The sequence below is a fragment of the Macaca fascicularis genome, chromosome 11 (genome assembly GCF_037993035.2).
Source record: "Macaca fascicularis isolate 582-1 chromosome 11, T2T-MFA8v1.1".
Taxonomy (NCBI): domain Eukaryota; kingdom Metazoa; phylum Chordata; class Mammalia; order Primates; family Cercopithecidae; genus Macaca; species Macaca fascicularis.
In genome coordinates, this window is record NC_088385.1 from 76,649,673 (window position 1) to 76,670,718 (window position 21,046).

Genomic DNA, 21,046 nt, shown 5'->3' on the forward strand with positions numbered 1-21,046 from the left:
TTACTACTCTTACTGATTTACTTTAGATGTAGAGGGAAACTTGTTCTCTAGGAGAACAGGAGTCTTACAGAAGAAGCTGGTGACGCTTTTTCATGCAGTTCTTAGGGCAAAAGCTTCTTTGAAGAAGGCAGTTTTAATTTTGACTTTTAAGAAGTGGTCTAGTCTTAAAACTGTCTCATCAGTGGTACATATGAAGAGGTAATTGAAATAACAGTGATGAAAATTGCCTTGGAAGCAACTGAAAGGGAGGTCTCAGTCTTTGGCTAAAGTCAAGCCCTGAGGTTGTCGAAGACATAGGATACATGGCCAAGAGCAGGCTGAACTGGGAAGCATCCAGTGTGGTGGGGCAGACCCTAGGAGTCAGCCTCCATTAAGGCCCAGGCCTTAATGTGGCTTCTGTGGCTCTGAACAAAGGGACTTTTAAGGTGGCTTCCTGTTGTATTTGTGAGCCATGCTGTGCTGAGGGCCCAGGACTGCAGCGTGGAGAGGCCTGTGCTGAATCAGCACCCCAGACCCCTCCTGGGACATCTCCCCAGGGTGGCTTGCTTTCCTGCTCTTTGGGGGCCTGTAAAACAGCTCACAAATACCACCAACTGGGCAAAGAGCTGACCCAGAACAATAGCAAGGGAATCAACTACTCTCTTGTTTCACTGCAGGGACAACTTAGAACGGAAGGGAAAAGGTAGTCTTTAAATAGGCAAACTCTTCTCGATAAGTTCACTGTTGATCAACTGTTGGGTGGTATTTGATTGTACGAATTGTGTCTCCATTCCTGATGTGTTGGCATTGGTCTGCTGTCTCTGAATTAGATACTTCATGTTGGTGGTTGGACTGTATGCTGCTAACCAAGACCAGTTCTATCTGTTGTCTGCCCACGTCTCCGAAAGGATCATTGTAAGGGTAAGCTCAGTTCTCTGACTTTTCTGGATCCCACATGCTTTCCTCCCATGTAGGCGGAATTTGAATTTTCAGTGGTGTGCTCGAATATACTATTTCGATGATAATGATAGTAATAGCAGAAACTATTATTTTAGTTTTCACATGGTTGTTCACAACCAGGGGCAGTTTTGTTCTCCAAGGGTCACTTGGCAATGTCTGGAGACATTTTTGGTTGTCACAGCTGGCATCTAGTGGGTAGTGACCAAGGATTCTGCTCAGTACCTTACAATGCACGGGACAACCTCCACAACAAAAAATTATACGTCCCAAAATGTCAGTGGTGTTGAGGTTGAGAAACTCTGGTTTTTACTCTACGTTCTAGGCACTGAGCTAAACAATTTCCATATGACATCATTTTACATTGTTATGCTTTCACATTACATTATTTATACCCAGAGCAACTGACGCTTAAGAGGCTAAGTAACTAATCCATGATCTCACGAATTGTAAATAATGGAGCCTGGATCTCTCTGACCTTAAAGCCCACAGGGCGGGGAAAGTGGTAGGAAAGCATTCCAGGCCAAAAGTGATTGGTGGTACAGGGCATCTGGGCCACTGTCTAGCACATAGGAGTGGCTGGCTCAGCACATTTTGCTGAATGAATGATTGGTCACAGCTCTGCAGGGGAGTCTTGGCAGCCACAAAACATAAAGCTGTTGGCAGCTGCAGCTGCAGCTGTGTGAGTTCAGGCTGGCCACCACTGAAAATACCAGAGGCATGAAGTAACAGGTAGCCACAGGCCTGGCAGCCCTGGGAGGGGCTGCGTTGTTATGGATCTTTGAAGTGGTACAGGGAGGTCATGCAAACTCCACTAGAGAACAGTGTTCACTATGGGCCTGCCCATGTATGTGGCTTTAACCTGAGGCCCTGAGGAAGAGAAGAAGATCTGCCCGTTTGGGGAAATGGCATCTCTCCTTGCCCGTGTCAAACTGTTCTGAAACAAAGGGCCTCTGTAATTCCTTTTGTCAATTAAAATTAATAAGCCTTCTATTAGTGGAAATCCTTTAACTATGTCTCAACGTTGTAATGGAGATGAAGTAATGATAGAAATGAGGTAAAACACTTATGTGTTCAGCAATCCCAGGGTTAGGGAAGGACATGCACACCCCAGGCTGCATTTTTGTGGGGTCTGACGTAACCTGCAGCAAATGAGGATCCTCTGGGGCAGAGGCAGGTGGGGCCCTCTCCTTACATCATAAGCTAATCACAGAGGTGGCTGTCCATCCCTCTGCAGGGGCCAGGGCCATCTTTGACATCTTATTTGATGTAATCTGGAATTGCCTTGCTGTGCTAACAAATCTGATTTAAAGTAAAGTCTGGAAACCTAGGTTGCATATTGTTTCTCTTAGGAAGGAATAGAGACAGATAATGCCATTCTTTTCAGAGTCAGCATAGATTAGATATCATGACAGTACTCTCTGGAGCTGTATAACACTTGCTTGAGACAGATAGTCTGCTAGTTACCTGCATACTTGGAATAATTTACCTAGTGACAAGGTTTCTCCATTTGCTGTTGACAGCTCCTGCAAAGTTATACGCAGCTGCCGTGCAACTCCATACAACAGCAACATGAGAGGGAGGGAGCTCCACTCTCTAGCATTCTGTTTACCAAAAACTCTCTGTTACTTGGCACCTCCTCAAATCCAAAGCACAATGATAATGAGATCATAATGATGACTTTGAGAAGTTGAAAGTTCTATAATTCATATTTGGTATGAATACCAAAAATATTAAATTTACTCAGCACAATTTGGATGTCATGCTATCCACTAAATTTCTATTTTAAAAAATGATTGTATTCCAAATCTGATAGTTTTCTCCCAGACACAATTTTGGTTAAAGAGAATACCCTATTCTACAAGCATGCTGGATAACACAAAAGTTACCTTAACAGCAATGAGAAGTAAAGGATTACTAAGATCAACCGTTCATCCCCTGACTAGAAATATCTTATTGATAGTATTTCATTCAAACTGTAAAACACAGAAGTGAAAATGAATGCAGACTTTTTGGTTTATCTAATTGTTTAAGAAATGGCATTATTGTTTGAATTAGTGAGTTTTAGAAATGTCCACAGAATACATTTTCTGCCACCTGAGATTTTAGAGGGGCCTATACAGGTGCATACAAATGGGTCGGGCAAAGGGCAGACAAGCCAACATTCTACAAAAGAGCTTTTGTAGCTCTGGTTCTGTTAGTTTGAGCTCCAGCATGAAGAAAGGGAAGAAAATTTGACAAAGACACTATAAGCTCTGACCACATTAAATGGAGAAATGAAAACTGCATTTAAGCAAATCCAGACTTGTTCTGTGGCCTAAGAACCACTCGTCCTAATGGCAGAGATTGACATTTTACTATTTGGTAAGGGTGATTGTATAAGGGTTAGATCTAGACGAGTTCCAGGCCTCCAGGAAGGATCCAGGAGACCAAGCTTGTCAGAATTCTACTTGGAGAGAGAATGGTGGGCAGGACCCAGTAATTGTTCATCTGGGTTGTCAATCAAAACAGCTTTAGCAGTATATTATGGTCCTGTAGTATAAATTGACCAATTTAATGAAAATTAAGGCTTACTCCAAAGAACAGATTTATTTGCTGAGTCTTTGTTTCTGGGAGCATTCCCCAGAGGAGTTCCTTCAGATTCCCCTTGTTAATGACTGGGCTCTTCTCTCTCAGCCTCACTTTCCTTCTAAAATACTTAATTAAACTTGGTTTGGAGTGCAGTGTTGCAAGCAGGAGGGATGATTACTTTTGTCTGCCTTTCAAAGACACTCTAGGGTTTCCTCATTTTGAAAACCAATACATTATTCCAGTTTCTTTTCCAGAAGAATAGAAATGGGCATGTCCCCAAGAATTCTTCCTCTACTGCTCTGCAAATCGCAGTGCGTGACGTGGGAAACCAAACCTAGGATTGGAAAAGATGATCTAATAATGCATATGTGCACACATGCACACACACACACACAAATGCAGGCACACACATTCCTCTTTTGGAGTTCAGATGAATTTTTATTTACTCAAAGAAAACAGTTTATGGAGTAACGCCTGTTTTGAACTCAACAGATCTTTCTGTCAACTACGGAAGGGGAACTTACGACCAGGAGTACATGGTATAAAGAAGTAGTTCTCAAGCTTGTATTATGAATAAGAATCCCCAGAGAGCTTGTAAGAACACAGATACCTGTGTTTTTGATTCAGGAGGTCAGGGATGCCAGAGAATATGCATTTCTAACAGGCTTCCAGGAGATGCTGACATTGCTAGCCTGCAGACCATGCTTCGAGTAGCACCAGCAGAGTATTTCTAGGTCCTTTTTCTGTAACTCTTTCAAAAGGCGCAAAAATGGGCTTCCTAAGAGCTACCTTCCTCAGGTCAAGCTCTTCTATTCGTTCTTTGGCTGCTGCTTTCGAATCCCAAATGATGATAAAACAAATTCCAGCTTTTCATTTCCAGCTCAGCACAGGCCTCAAATTGCAGCTGATGCTGTTTTCTATTCGAATAACCTGCAGGGGGCGCCATTTACATTGTATTTTTTTAATGAAAGGCGTCCCCCGGAATTGTGCAACTCTGCAGGTGCGTTGCTGAGGAGAGCAGATGAAGCGATTATAGGTTAAATAGCTGCTGCTGTGCCCAGGAGAGTGTGTCGAGAATAACTTTGAGGCGTTTCATCCTCATTTTTGCAAACCGTTCATGCACACATGATTTCACTTAATCCCACAATAATCCTATGAGGTGGGTAAAGGAGACATGATTCTTTATTCATCCGAGGAGGACACAGTACAGAAGGATTAAGTGACTGCCCCAAGGTCACACAGCTAGTTTGTGTTATAACATAGACTAGGATGCTTGGGTCTCTTCCCTAAATAAGATAATATGAGACAAACAATAAAAGTATTTTAGAAATTTTAATGAATTTGTTTTGGTGTTTGATATCCATCAGCCACTATTGGGTCACATGTGAATACAAACTCATAATTCCAGAAAGAGGTAGTATACTGTGCTTGCTTTAACACATGAGGGTTGTGGATTCTAGAATAGGGAAATAAGTTCACAAATCTTATGAGAACATATCCCGTTACTGATGAGGAATTCTCCCTAGGGCTATATATTTAGAATGTTGTGAATCTGTGGCCCTTTCCAAAATAATGTGAACATATTTTAGGGATTTGAGTTTTCATCTGATGAAAGCTAAGTGAGAATATTGCAACTGTTCCAAAAAATTAAATCTACTTATATCTGCTGTTCCAGTATCAAGTTACCAACAAGATAATAACTATCTCAAAGCTCATTACAAAAAAATTCATCACTGTCTTATTTTGTTTCTTTGAAGTGGCTCATTATGTTCAAAATAGAGAAAAATACACCACCGTCTTATGTGGCATACCTTTGGATTTAGTTGATTGGTTGCTATAAAAGGATTTGAGTCAAAGCCAATTTGCCATTCACAACCAAGGGGCTCTAGGGACCTTGCAGAAAAGCTCTTTGTTCAAGTAAATTTACACAAATAATGTTCAAAGTTTTTACTTTATATTCTTCCCCCACTCCCCACTACCCCCTCCCACCCCATTACTTTACATTACATTGTTTCACTGCTTTTTCTTTTTTTCTTTTTGAGACAGAGTCTCCCTTTGTCCCCTAGGCTGGAGTGCAGTGGCGTGATCTCAGCTCACTGCAACCCCCGCCTCCCGAGTTAAAGTGATTCTCCTGACTCAGCCTCCCAAGTAGCCGGGACTACAGGAATATGCCACCACACATTGCTAATTTTTGTATTTTTAATAGAGATGGGGCTTCACCATGTTGGCCAGGCTGGTCTTGAACTCCTGACCTCAAGTGATCCACACACCTCAGCCTCCCAAAGTGCTGGGATTACAGGAGTGAGCCACCACACACCTGGCCTCTTTCACTGCTTTTGTCTATCAAGTATCAATGATTGAGTCTTCCAAGCAGCTCAGGGTTCAGACATTTAGGATTGAATTAGGAAATTGAAGACATCAAAAAGTTCTTTAAACCCAAACTAAGAAATAAACTTTGTGGTTTCTTTTGATTATTTTAAAAATTGTAACAAATGCATATGGCAAAACACTCAAATAATACCAAGAGAGTATATAGTGAAAGGTGAATCTTCCTCCTGCCACTGTTTCTCCATCTCCCAGGCTCCATCCTTGAGGAAACCATTGTTATTGGTTTCCTGAGTAGTCTTCAGAGAAAATCTATGCATATTCAGGTGCTGAGCTTGCAATGTATCATATACCACCAGAAAGGTAAAAAGTCAAGTATTAGTACTGACTTTTTAGATAATCAGGATCGCAACTGTTTGTGTAAAGTTGTGACAACCTGCCTCAATCATAAAAACACATCATAATTTTAAAGAGAATTTAATTTTGTTGTGAGGATTTTGAGGGATTTAGAGATGCCTACATTAAAATATTTGGGAATAAATTCAGTGGCTACAGGGAAGCAGGGAGGAAGGAATGCAGTGCAGTGGAGCATTCTTTGACAAATAATTTTATTTAAGAGTAAAATCTGCAGAACTTTATCTAGTCCAATGGTTTCACTTGGATTTTCTTTGAAGATTGCCAGGACTACTTCTAAGCAATGCCATGAAATAGGCAAATCATTATTTAATAATCAGAGGACTTGTAGTTCCAGCTCCAGAACTTATTAGCTTTGTGGCTTTGGGCAATTTATTTATCTTTTCAGAGTGTCAGTGTCAATAAAATGAGTACAATAGTACATATCTCATATAATTGCACTGTGAATTATCGCACAACAAATGTAGCTGTTATTATTCTTCCTTAGTATCGTCTGTGCTTAGGGAATAGTTGATGTATATTAAATATATTTGTATTATCATTTGCTTGTCACTTGTGTATGAAATCATAAATACAAAAGCATTCTGAAACTATAATAGGGCTAGCTAAATGCAAGGTATTTTTATTTATCTGATTTAGTACATCTGTAATATTTTCTGATGTAATGTTCTGATTTTAAATCATAATGATGATGATGACTATTCCTGAAAAGATAGCCATTTTAAATTTTCTTCTTTATCATCCACCTAGTATAACTGATCACATTCTTAATTCCAGATAGACGCAATAGAGATTGGATGTTTCAAATCAGGGTATACAGAGCTCCTGCCAGTGGGGAGGCAGAGTGGTTAGGGAAACCTCCCTGGCTCTTCTGGGCCCCAGAGTTAGTCGGATATGTCAGAATGTCCCACTCAATACAGGATTCTCTTGTGAAAGACTTAGATAATATTCACTTTGCCTTTGCTCTGAACACTAACATGATCATCTAGCTACTGTAACTTTAATTGTAATATATTTATGTATTTTTCCAGGCCTCTAACCCTGGGCAATTTGAAAATGACAGTGATGCATTGTGGCAGCGAGGACAAGTTCCAGAATCTGTTGTCTGTCACGGTCGAGTGGGAATCAACACAGATGCGCCGGACGAAGCCCTGGTTGTCTGTGGCAACATGAAAGTGATGGGGACCATCATGCATCCCTCTGACAGCCGGGCAAAGCAGAATATCCAGGAGGTGAGCACAAAGTCAGGTCCCGGGCCCCTCCTCTGACACCCCAGTCAGGTGTGCTGGGTGCTCCTGGCCTCTGACACACCTTGTACCACACATCTTTACATGTCACCCACTGGTGTGAGATGAACATAATGCTTAAAAATGATGACCGAGCTGCTGGGCATCTCTGCTGAAATTGTAAAGCAGTTCCTCCCTGAGAGAATGAATTTACCTGACAGGAGCAGTGGGCAAGGACAGCATGTCATTGGCTTCACAGGCAGCAATTCTCAGTTATTTTCCACAGGCCATTGACCTTCCTCCCACACTTTGTCAGCTTCCGCTTCCAGAGTTTGCCTTTCCTTTTCGTCTCTCCGCTCATCTTCCAAGCACTGTCTCAGTCCAGTTGTTCCTATTTCTCTTGGATGTCTCCAGCCTCTTCCTTCTAGAGTCCCTGGCACCAACCCTACTGGCCATTATCTTCCCCAGTTCCTTTCTCTAGGAACTCTTGAGAAGCTCCTCCTCCCCATCCCTTACTTGGTCAGTTCATCGCCAAGAGTTCTGGGTGAAGACCTTTTCCCTCTGTGGAGAGGCAGTTACCCAGAGGTAACTGGAAGTCAGGCCTAGACATCAGGAGATGGCTCCTCCGCTTTGGGCTCTCCCCAGCTATGTGACCTTGGATAAAATGCTTAATCTCCCTGTACTCAGTGTCTTCAGCTGTAAGATGAAAATGGTGCCTGCCTGCCTGACACCCTTGGCTCTTTTTTATTTTTTAACCAGTTGAACTGGATCATCTTGGAAAGCTACAACTGCTATGTAGACCATAAGGATAAGGATTAAGGTTCCAATCCATTAGCCAGCTACTAACAAAGCTTCCAATCCGTTAGCCAGCTACTAACACCTCATTGCAACTTTTCTGCCATTTAATTATTTCCCATTCATTGCTTCTACCACTTCCCCATCATCTCACTCATACTACTTCTCTTGACAGCATTTGCGAAGCTGTGTTTTAAAAGTTCCTTTTCTCTCCTTTCCTTATTCCTTTTTAGCTAGTAGAAGTCCTAATCTGTTCACCATTAGCCCCTCTTCCAGACTGCATTCCTTTCTCAGTGCAAATCTGCACTGGTTTTCCTAAACCAGCCAAGGAATGTCCTCCTTTGCTTAGAGGATTCCAAAGAATGGATGTAATTGTAGACTTTTATACTGATTGTGTAGCTGCGGTTCATATTAGAAGAGCTGTGACCTACTAGCCAGATGGGAATGCAGAGCTAGAGAGTTCTTACATACATTTCCAGATATCGGTCCTAGACATTGCACCTTTGAACTTTAGAGAGATAATCTGTCTGCATTTCAGGTCACACCAACTCAAATTTATCCTTGCAATTGGCTATACAATTCACTACCAAGTCTTATTAAAATGTAAATTGAATATAACAAGTGAGAAAAGTCCTGTACAACCCTTCCTGCTACCACCAGGCTTAACACAGAACTTCGTTTACCAAAAGTCTTCAAATATTGCTTCTTGGTTTGAAGAAAATATATTGTCTTAAAATAACAAGCTTCCGGAGAACTTCTCACATCCCTTCTAAAAAGCCTCCTCCATATAAATAAAATGTCACTTCAATCCAGGCTCTTAAGTGTGAAATTTCTGTATCCCCTTCCTGCTCATGGCAGCATGATAGAATAAAGAAAATCCTGGTCCGTGGTTAGAAGACTAAGAGTTTAGTCCTGACTCTGGCAACCACCAGCCCAGGAACTTTGGCCCAGAGGCAATCTGTGGCTCTGTTTTGTTGTCCGTGAACAGGAAATGCTCATATTCATTTTACCTAGGTTAAGAGATTTCTCTAAACTCATATATGTAAGGTATTTTTTAGCTAGACAAGTCTAAGCAAATAGAAATTATTTTCTATTTATACAAAATAAAAATTACATGTGATTTATTTATTAAATGATTTCATATTAGTAGATTTGTTTTAATAGATCTATGCACATTTTTGAGATATATATTCTTAGAAATCTTGCCTGTCCCAATTCACTATTTATTACAGAGATGAGGGAGATGATGGTAATGTTGGTGATGCTGATGACAGGTGTGTGAATTTCATCTTCACCTCTTCCTGACTTAGTTTTTGCAACAAAGAGAGCCTTTCTTTCAAATACTCTGGGGATCTGACACTTGGTCAATTTGATGGCATGCATAGGACTGGAAGCAATTTCTTATTCTTTAATGGTGCATTCTAACCACAGCTGGCTTCTGAATGGATGAGCTGCTACAAAATGTAGTGGTCAAATATGTTGCCTAATACTACAATTGGGGAAAATGGATATAGGCTGCTGCTTTGCCCTATGTGTTTCCTCACTCAGGAAACACAGATTGCTTTGTGGATATGAAGCACATGATTATCTACAAAGTCCTGGTTGGGGAGATCTCTGATGCTCACAGGACACAGATCCAAGACATGGAGAAGATGACGCAGATACGACTGAAACCTCTGCAACTGAGGTCCTGGGCAGAGCAGCAGCTTAACTTGCCCAGCCAATGGCATCATGTCTACTGATGCGACTGCAGACTGTGGAAGGACATGCAGCTCTGACAGTAGAAACTGAGCAGAACTAGGAGTGAAAGGACATGCTGAACACTAAAGTCACGTGAGGAACCTCAATGTCAATGCCCAAAAACATGAGGAAGTTGAGAGTTGAATGCATCAGTCAAATTCTGTGGTGAAGGCTGAAAAAAGGTAGCAAGATATTTAAAAATTCAAGCCAGAAAAGGAATTCATTAAGATGAAATGCTCAAAGGCTGTTTTGATTTTCTCCTAACCACACCACCCGTGTGCTAGTGGAAGACAGAAGTAGACATGAAAAAAGCTCAAGAAAGTCAAACATGCAAAGTCTCCCTCAGGGCCAGGAGCCAAATGCAGAAGTTCCTCTGCTCTGGGTGAGCAGGTGTCATTTAAGCTGCTCCTAGTTCAGACTGCAGCTGGGCTGTGGGCCATCACCGATGACAGATAGCCTTCCCTGAACAAACTGAGTCCCATGGACTGGAAGATGTTCTCTGTGATACAATTCTTGAACTAATGATATATTATAGAAACCTTGGGTGTGAGGCAGCATGATGCTGATGGCTATTTGCATTCATGGTCAAAACTTTCCAAAACTTCTGTGGGCAAGGTCAAAGCAGAGGCCCAAATTCAGTTTTCAGTTTCTTACTCAACAGGCATTGAAGAGCAAGGCACAGCAGTAAGTGCTGGCCTGGGTAGGGTTCCTGGGGAGGATTCAAAGAAGGCACACCCTTTGCCTCAAGCGTTTTCCCTAGGCCAAGTGTACACAGAGGGATCATGCAATACAGGCTGCTGTTTATATTTGGCTTTGGGAAATCTACAAGTCCAGAAATTAGAAGAGCATTTTGTTTGAGGAACATTGTCATATAAAATGTTTAGATCTCCAAGTAACCCTCAAAATTTTTCTTGGTTGAAAATCTGTCTAGAGGATGGTAGTAGTACCAGAGAACCTAACGCTATGTCTAGCAGTATGTCTTAGGGAAAATGCATTCAAGGATCCAGTTTAGAAACCAGGGACCATTTCCCTCTCTGTAGCCTGGACAGCCTACATGAGGGCACTTTCTCCTCTGCTTTTCATCTGTAGCAAAGGAGCGAACACTGCCTCTGCTTCCTTCTTTACTGGGGGCCCTGCGGGTGGGGCAGGAACAAAGGGGAAAATAGGAAGTGGGCATAGGACTCCCAGGGGCCTATGGCTGAGGAACTGGGTAGAGCCTAGGCAGTGCAAGGCCAGTCCAGGCTGGCTCCTGATTGACCCTGTCTCTTCAATTCTCTTCATGTCAGGGATTGTCTTGCCACTTCAATACTTTCATTCTTTTATTCTTTTTTTTTCTATCAAAAATTTTAGGTGCCTATTACATGTCAGACACTTTGCTCGGTACTGTGCAGGTCCTGAGATAAATAAAACTCAGGAATGAAACTTTTACTAAAATTTAAGCTCCAAATAAGAAACACTCATTGAATCTCCGGTGCTTAGGAGAGCATCTGGCACATAGTATCTACTCAATAAATATTTGTTGACTGAGTGAAGGCGCTCACAGTGATAGATACATGCACAGGGCTGTATGGGATTGGGACTGTTCCTTCCAAGTATGACCTGCAATGCCCCCCCTGCTCTGGCCTTAACCATTCCAGTCCAGTAATGCCAAATTCTGCCTTGGTTGTGCAGATGTCATTCAGGGTATTTGCTGTCTCGTGCCTTGGTTCATGGTGTTCCCTCTGGCTAGCATTCCTATCTTAGTCTCATTCTTCCCCCTCCCTTCCTACCTTACATCTTTCCCTAACGCTTAAGGTTATTAATGTATTTTACAATTATTAGTTGAGCACCTACAACATGCAAGGAATTGTACTAGAAACTGGTGATATGGTGATGAACCATGACCTTAAATATGTCCTCACCCTCATGGGGTATATGTGATGTAGGAGAAGACAAAGAATGAGGTTGACACAATTAGTTGTCTTGTAATTGTGACTCCTGCTATGAAGGAGAACTGGTGCTATGAGCACATAAAGCAGAGGAACTTTGCCTGGACTTGGAGGTCAAGAGATCCTTCTCTGAGGAACAATGCTTACTTTGGTGAAGAAGAAGGTAGGGGAATGGGAAGGAAGAGCTTTTGAGTCTGGGAAAACAGTATGAACAAAGGCTGGGAAGTGAAAGGAGCAGAGTTTGTCTGAGGAACTGGAATAAGCCAAGATATCGGTTGGGCTTCATCATCTCTAGGGAGCCTTCCTTTATACTTCCCCGAGAAGATTTTCAACACCTCCTCAGAGCTGAAACGATTCTCTGTGCATAATTCCATCCTTGTACTGTGTTTCTCAGATTGTAATATAATCACATATGATTATGTATGTATATATCAGGTGGGTCTTCCTGTCTAGACCACAAACTTTTAAAAGGCATTTTTTTTAACCTTTTATTTTAAGTTCAGGGGTACAAGTGCAGGTTTGTTACATAGGTAAACTTGTGTCATGGGGGTCTGTTGTACAGATTGTTTCATCACCCAGGTATTAAGCCTAGTACCCATCAGTTGTTTTTCCTGATCCTCTCCCTCCTCCCACCCTCCACCTTCAAAAGGCTCCAGTGTGTGTTGCTCCCCTCTATGTGTCCAGGTGTTCTCATCATTTAGCTCTCAGTTAGAAGTGAGAACATGCAGTATTTGGTGTTCTGTTCCTGTGTTGGTTTGCTAAGGATAATGGCCTTCAGCTCAAGGCAATTACTTTTTAAGTCCCAACACTTAGTAGTGCATGATATGTTGAAGGTGATTGGTAAATATTAGTCGAATAAAACAAAGAATGAATGATGGCAGTAAGCTCAGATTTATACTCTGGAATAACTTCCTAAAGTAAAGCTAATCCGTTTAGCCAATTAAGCACCAAGTCACCATCTTTCACAACCAGCCCAACTAGTGAAGGGCCTGAGAATCCTAAACGATGGTGGAAGGGCTCTGCTGCCACCTCAGGGAGTGTGTCAAGGGAGGAGCTGAGGCCCATGACAGTGGTTTTCTTAAAACAACAACAACAAAAAGCATTTTTGGTTCCTCTATCACATGGATGAATGCCCAGGCAGTTTATTTTTAATTGCCAAGACACCACAGGTTTCACAATTCTATTATGTTCCAAAAGAAAATTTAGGGTACTCACAAAGGGCTGCCAACTTTTTACTTGTCAGATAAAGACATTAAAAAAAAAAAACAAAAAAAACAAAACCAGATTCTGCTATTACTATCAATTCATTTACAAAATCTCTCAATTTAGAGAGGTATCCTTTGGATCAAACACATTTAGCTTTAGGGAAAGTTCACTGTACTGTCTTGATTGTTCTCATTTTGCTGGGACCCCGTAGTGACAGTTGGGACAGCCTTTAATGATGTGAGAGCAGTGATTGCAGGTAGAGGATGCCCTGCTGGCCGGGGTGGTGTGGGGGAGGGGTGTTCCGGGGAAGGTGGGTGGCTGGGTCCTGAAGGGCCAGCAGTTGGGTAATCCTGACTTGCAATCCACTTGAAGAAATTATCTCCAGCAAAATGTCCAAAAGCAATTCAGTAATGTCTCTGGGTCACTCTGGGCATTAATTTGAATAGCAAATATCTATGTGAGTAAAATCTGCTCTTCTTTAATTAAATTAGGTTGACACAAATGAACAGCTGAAAAGAATAGCCCAAATGAGAATTGTTGAATATGACTACAAACCTGAATTTGCATCTGCAATGGGAATAAACACTGCCCATCAAACAGGTACACACACAAATTCTCCTTTTAATTTTGTATTGCCAACTGTTAAAATTTTAATTTCCTCTTTATTTTGAGGTTATGTGCTATGGCATTTGACAACACTATGTTGATCTAACTTGTTCTCTGGGAAACTCATAGTCACTAGAACAGGAAAGCTTAAAGAATTTCTGTGTCATTTTTATTCAACACCCCCACTCCTCCACCCCAAGGTACTGGTGGAGTAGGTTGACTATATAGTTTCTTTGCACTGAAGTCCTCTTGCTCATGGGCTGAGGGTTCAGGGACAGATAGCAGCTCAACCTATGTGAGGAATGGCATTTGGCAGTCAGGAGATGGAGGGAGAAGGTGGCAGGGTAAGCGGATGTAGATAAGAGAAGGGGTAAGCAAAGCGATGTTTATACTCCAATCCTAAAGAAGGAAGGAATATTTTAGGGGCAAAGGCTTCCTTTAGGAAAAGAAAGGAAATCAAGCTAACACCCCACCTTTACTTCTATGGACAGGAATTTTAAGGCACTTACCTCCCCCTTTCCAATGTTTGGCCCAGAGTCTCAAAAAACAAACAAACAAACCAACAAAAACACTCCCACTTTTAATCCTATAGTGGTTCTTGGCTCAAAATTTCTTCTTTGCCGAAAATCCATTGTAGATCAAAGCAAAAGCTTAGTGAGTTAGTGAGGATTTTCTCCAGAAAAGTCTTTCTTTGAAGATTAAACCTGTGGAGTGTTTTGTATATAGGAATGATTGCCCAGGAGGTGCAAGAAATCCTGCCCAGAGCAGTGAGAGAAGTTGGTGATGTCACCTGCGAAAACGGAGAGACCTTGGAGAACTTCCTCATGGTGGATAAGGTAATCATTGAAAAGGTATCAGCTGCTATAAGCTATCAGTCTAGGGATAAACCCCCTTCTGTGATAGAACAATGGGCTGAAACATCCAACCAGGAAGTGGGACATTAAAATAATTCTTCACTGAGCTGTGGAGTGAGTAGGTATCGACTATCTTATAACTGATATTCAATTTGATCATAATCACCAAAAAGAAGTTCCATATGACAAAAAGAAAAATGCATGTGCAATAGTAAGAATTCCAGTTTAGCAGGTCTTATTGTTGGAGAAAAACTGGCACTAGGAAAGTCCACTTAGCATGAATGCACTTTAAACAAGGGCCAAACATCACAATAAATACTGACAAAAAGTTTTAATTAGCTTCACATTTTAAAATGGTAATAAACTTATGAAAAATGCATCATATTTTATGTAATGCAACTTAAATTATAATTACACAATGTGTTTCTTCTTAGAATGACTAAAGATTAAGTGAAGTGTTGAATTTTTGGGGCATAGTTTATTTTAATAAAACTGTGTTTGACTTTTACAGTATAATCATAAAGTGGGCCATTTTTACAAAGATATTCATGGGCCTGATCATTTTTTCCCAAGGGCATCTCTTAATTCTTTGATATTCAAATCATTCTCTTTTGAAGGAATGCCATCATGCCTGTAGATTAGCTCCTCTTCATTTGGTAATGGGTCTAAATCTGCCAGTTCCTTGCTTGTGGATGCTGTGTGTATGATTTGAGGAGTTCCCTAATACCACGTCTATTGATTCTGTGAAATCCTGCATTTTTGCAAGGTTTGCAAATGCACTCTGTTGCTGGTTTGTTTTATATTGCATTATTACATTTGCTGCTGAGAGGAAAGACCAATGGATGTAAGGGTTTTGTAGTCATGGGGAGAGATGCTTGAGTGGAGACTAATTTATAATTTGTCAGTTAATGGAGGTAATGCTCCCTGAACTCCAAAGTGCACATGCATCACTGGGAATCTTATTAAAATGTAGATTCTGATTCTGCAAGAATGGGGTGAGGCCAGAGATCCTGCAGTCCCAACCAGCCTCCAGGTGCTGCCAATCTTGCCAACCTTGCTGGTCAGAAGCCACATTTGGAGCAGCAAAGCAGAGGATGCCTTTTCATGTTAGGCACTGCCACCATCTTCCACCTACCAGCCCCTGTACCACAAACACTTAGATGACATGGTCTGGGAGGCCTGTTCAGCCTAGGGCTTCATGAGCAGAGTGGCAGAAGTTGACTTACTGCCTCCTGCTTCCCAAGAACATATCTTTGCTAGAAGCGATTCTTCAGTCTCTCTCCCACACCTAGGCTATCATTTCACTTGAGAGGTATATCATGAAACATTTATTTACATATTTATTTCCCAGGTTTTTTTATTGTGGTGAAATACACAAAATATAACATGTATTATCTTAACCATATTTAAGTATACAGGTCATTGATGTTTGATACGTTCATCATGTTGTACAACCATCACCACCATCCATCTCCAGAACTCTTTTTCATTTTGTAAAACAAAAACTCTGTACCTGTAAAACAATAACTCCCCATTATTCACTTTCCCTAGCCCCTGGCAACCACAATCCTATTGTTTGTTTCTATGATTCTGACTACATATAAGCAGAATCATAGAGCATTTCTTTCTTTTTTTGTGGCTGGCTTATTTCACTCAACTTAATGTCCTTGAGGTTCATCTATGTTGCCGAGTGTATCAAAATTTCCTTTCTTTTTAAGGCTGAATAATTTTCAGCTTTGTTCACATTTTGCGTATCCATTCATACATTGATGAACTCTTGGATTGCTTCCATGTTTTAGGTATTGTGAATAATGCTGCTATGATTGTGAGTATTCAAATGTCTCTTCAAGATTCTGTTTTCAGTTTGGGGGGAATATTTACTCAGAAGTGGAACTGCTGGATCATATGGCAATTCTATTTTTAATTTTTTGAGGAACCACCATACTGTTTCCCACATGACAATATCATTTTACATTCCCACCAACAGTTCCCAAAGATTCCAATTTGACCAAGTCCTCACCAATGCTTGTAATTTTCTGTTTTTTCTTTTTTCAAACAGTTGCCATCCAAATGGGTGTGAGGTGATACCTCATTCTAGTTTTGATTTACATTTCCCTAATGATGAGTGATATTGAGCATCTTTTCATGTGCTTATTTTTCATGTGTGTATTTTCTTTGGGAAAATGTCTATTCAAGTCCTTTGCCCATTTTTGAATTGGATTATTTACTGTCGTTAGGTTTTAGGAATTCTCTATATATTCTGGATGTTAATCCCTTATGAGATATATAATTTGCAAATATTTTCTCCCATTTTGTGGGTTGTCTTTTCACTTTCTTGATAGTGTCTTTATGTATGAAAGTTTTAAATTTTAATGATATCCAATTTACCTATTTTCCCTTTTGTTGCCTATGCCAATGGTGTTCTATCCAGGAAATCATTGCCAAATCCAATATTGTAAAGATTGTGCCCTTTGTTTTCTTTTAAGAGTTTTATAATTTTAGGTTTTACATTCATGTTTTTTATCCATTTGGGGTTAATATTTGTGTTAGGTAAGAGGCTAGCTTCATCTTTTTGTATATGGTTGTCCAGTTTTCCCGGCACCATTTATGGAAAAAGCTGTCCTTTTCACATTGAATGGTCTTGGCATCCTTGTCGAAAATCATTTAACCATATATGTGAGGGTTTATTTCTGTGCTGTTTATTATATTCCATTGGTCTGTATGTCTGTCTTTATGCCAGTACCACACTGTTTTGATTACTCTAACTCTGTAGTAAGTTTTGAAATCAGGAAGTGTGAATCATACAGCTTTGTTCTTATTTTTTGGGATTTCCTTGTCTATTTTCAGGCTCTCTTAAGATGTCATGTGAATTTTAGAATGGGTCCTTATATTTCTGCAAAAGACAATTTTGGGATTTTGATAGGGATTGCATTAAATTTGTAGATCACTTTGGGTAGTGTTAACATTGTAACAATATTAAGTCTTCTAATCCCTGAACATGGGATGTATTTCTATTTATTTATGCTTTCTTTAATTTCTTTCAGCAATGTTTTGTAGTTTTTATTGTACAAATCTTTTACCATGTTGGTTAGTTAATTCACAAGAGTCTTATTCTTTTCTATGTGATTGTAAATGGAATTTTTCCCTAGTTTTCTTTTCAGATTGCTCATTGTTATTGTATAGAAATGCAGCTAATTTTTGTGTGTTGACTTTGTATCCTGCTACTTTGCTGAGAAATTTATTTTTAATAATAAAATACTGAAGTCTTCCAATAAATTGCTTAAAAAATAAAATAGGGCCAATTTAGAGGTCCTTTTTTTGAAGTAAATTATTAGAAAACCTTAGTATTTTATTATTAAAATAAAATTAACGCTTGTTTTCATAAGCTTTCTGCCATGAAAGGAAAGGAGTATAAGCACAGCTATTAGTCCCAGGGTACCGCCTTGGGATCATGTCACCAGGCTGCCAAGGTGGGGGCTTATGGGGTTACTCTCTGGAAGCAGCTATATAACTTCTGGATGTGGTCCTCCACTAGAACACTCAAAAAGAAGTATTCCTGAGTGGCAATGTGTAGGTAATGTCTTCCTGTGGCAGCCAAATAATTAGTTCTCTCCTTTGTTTCCAGTATTTTCCCATTCCCTAGTTGAGTTGATTGGGAATAGTTGAGACAGAATTTTCTCTTTCTATCAGGAGTTCCAAGGTCCATTCTCCTTCTTCTAGGAGAGTCTACAACCTAAGCTCATTCCTAGGAAGGCAAACTCAGAGGTCTGGAGCGGTACAGGGTAGCATTCCTGTTCCAGGAAGTCAGGCTCATTCATATGTCACCTGAGGAGAAAACCATGCCAAGGCAGCACTCCGTTTATAAATTGGTAAAACACAGAGGAGTCCAGGATGGAAATGTTGTGATTCTCTTAAAAACAGGACCCTGGAGTGATGCAATCTGTGGAGACGTCACTAAGGCCACACTCACTTACAGAATCTGTAACACCACAAGCAAGTGAACATCTCCCCACTCTGATGATGCAGGAGAAGCCCCGCAGTGTGCTTTGCCTCACTTCTGAGGATAGACTTTGCTAGTTTAACACTCAACACGGTGGGCTATCCCTCCCTACCTTATAAAAGCCTCACAGAACATCTCCTTTTTCTTTCTTATTAAGAATATAGGTAAAGTGGCTCCTCTTGTCCCATGTTCTTTGTTAATTGTAAAACAAGCAGGATGTACAGTGAGCTTCTTGCTTTCCTGGACTTCTACCTATTTATGTGGGCAGTGTGGCTTTGGTTGCCACCTCCAGGGCTGCTTGTTTTAAGGAATTCTGCCAGAACATCCTGGGCTTCATGTGCTGTACTAAGTGCAGGAGGTCAGGTAAAGGTGCAGCCTGTCCATTCTTCACTCCATTTCTGTCCCACCACCTGATCTTTTTTTGTAAAGAAATTTTCACTGAAGTTCAAATGCAAATTAGAAACATTTATGAAAATGTTGAAATATTGCTCTCCACGATTGCAATGTCACTTCTGCAGGTACCTCACAACTTGATGCCAAAACAGGAAAAAGAATGGCTGGATCTTTATAGACTGTCTATGCAAGCAACCAAAGTGGGTGATCTTTGTCAAAGTTGGTACAAGCAGCTTTTCTTTCTCCCTTCCCAGGAGAGATGACCTTACAAGACAAACTACTTATCTGGGGTAATTTTCCTGTTCTCATAAATTCCCCATAGTGTCCCTGTGCCCCAGTGAAGGCCCAGTGGCAGGAGGTGGAGTGAGAGGGATTGGGAGTGACACTGAAAGCAGGGGGACTTGTAGGCTGTAGACACCTGGTCTAACCCTGTGTTAGACTGGTGGCAGCTTGGCCTTTTTTGCTTGTTCATCTATCTCTTTATTTGGCAACTTTATTTGTTTCTGTGATTCTTTAGGGGCAGGTGATCACATTTTTTGAGCATTATTATTAGATGTGCTTGGTGTAAGAGAAACATACCCAGTAAATGTAAGTACTGCCTTAAAGTCATTCACAACTGAACCTGTTTAAAGGTGAGGTGTGTCTTATCAATAATTATTCCTTGGACAATTCATGTTTTTTGTTTTTTTTTTTAAGTTTAAGATTGCATGCTGTATACCACCCTACTGTGGCTTAGTATGTGGGTACTTTTTACTCATTGATTCCATTTTTTTTAATCATAATGTAGCAGGAATTGTCTATTTGAATGATGCAATGATAAGTAGCCCTTAGTTCCTGTCTCCAAGTAGCTTATTGTCTAAGAGGGGGATGATAAGACAGGTACACAAGTAATAAAGCTCTAAGTTATAATGTGAGAAATACTAGGGGATGCATAAATAAAGCACTACATCAGCTCAGAGGAAGGAAAGAAGAAAGCTGGAGACAGGGCAGAGGTTCACAGATGGAAAAGAAGGGGGAAGCCTTGAGAGGCAAGCAAAGGAAGACATGATGGACCTTGGGGACTGAAAGTGTGGCCAAAGGAGGACAGATGGCCTCTCAAACCTTTCTTTTTCTTGTCCAAGATATGCAGTTACACACTCAGTCCTATTTTTCTTCCTTTGGCAATATCTTCGTATATGAGTTCTCTTCTTTATTTTCTTTATTCTTTCCATTTTTCTCCCACACTATTATAATGATCTCCTAACTGACCTGCTAGCCACCAGTAGAATTATCTTCCTTAAAAACAAAGCAAAACAAATCTCTGATCATACAATCTCCCTTTCCCACTGGCCCTTTATTGGCTACAGACTGTCATAACCCCTCCACAATCTGGATGGAGTCTTCTCTTTCTAACTCGTTTCTTAATGCTCCCATAACCCCTTAATCCCATGATGCCTTCAGTGCAGCCAGACTAAATGACCTTCTCACCTTTTCTCAAATAAGCTGGGCCCTTTCAGAATATGATATGTTTGTGTCCTTACCTTGGAAGACTTTGCTACTGCTCAACACTTTGCACTGAAAACTCCTACATATTCCTTCAAAGCCTGGCATTTCCCTGTACTGCCTAGCTTTCATCTCTCTCCAGTAACTTCCACTGCTCCCCTTTCCTGGACGCAGGTACCTTTTGTTTGCCAGCCCCTCCCTCTCTCTGTTCCTCAAACCTGCTAAGTATGTTTCTGCCTCAGATGTGTTCTTTTGAGTGCTTCTCAGCCCTAAAGACTCTTCAGATGATCTCATCATTTGGACCTCAATGCCGAGGTCTTCCTTAACCACCCCATCTAAAATAGTCCCTGCATCACTTGGTTTCATTTTGTTTCTAAGAGTCAGGGCCACTGTGAGAAAGTGTAGTGCCTTTGCTCTAATTTTAAAAGGTGCCTCCTCTGGCTCCTGCCGACCGTATCCATCCCGTTGGTTGGGCCTCTGGGCTGTAAACAAACTGTGAACTTGTACAGGGCAGCCTGGAGGGTATTTGCCCCTAACTGAAATCATCTTGTTTATTCACAAACTTTTTTT

General features: G+C 40.8%; 1 protein-coding gene across 1 annotated transcript in view; it reads left to right on the forward strand.

Moving 5' to 3' along the window:
- Positions 1 to 21,046, forward strand: part of MYRFL (myelin regulatory factor like) — a 110,559-nt gene that overhangs the window by 54,899 nt on the left and 34,614 nt on the right. The window contains exons 10-13 of the mRNA XM_074007699.1: positions 810 to 900; positions 7,278 to 7,478; positions 13,633 to 13,741; positions 14,474 to 14,583. Coding sequence (XP_073863800.1) covers positions 810 to 900; positions 7,278 to 7,478; positions 13,633 to 13,741; positions 14,474 to 14,583 — 511 coding nt within the window. The remainder of the gene's footprint in view (positions 1 to 809; positions 901 to 7,277; positions 7,479 to 13,632; positions 13,742 to 14,473; positions 14,584 to 21,046) is intronic.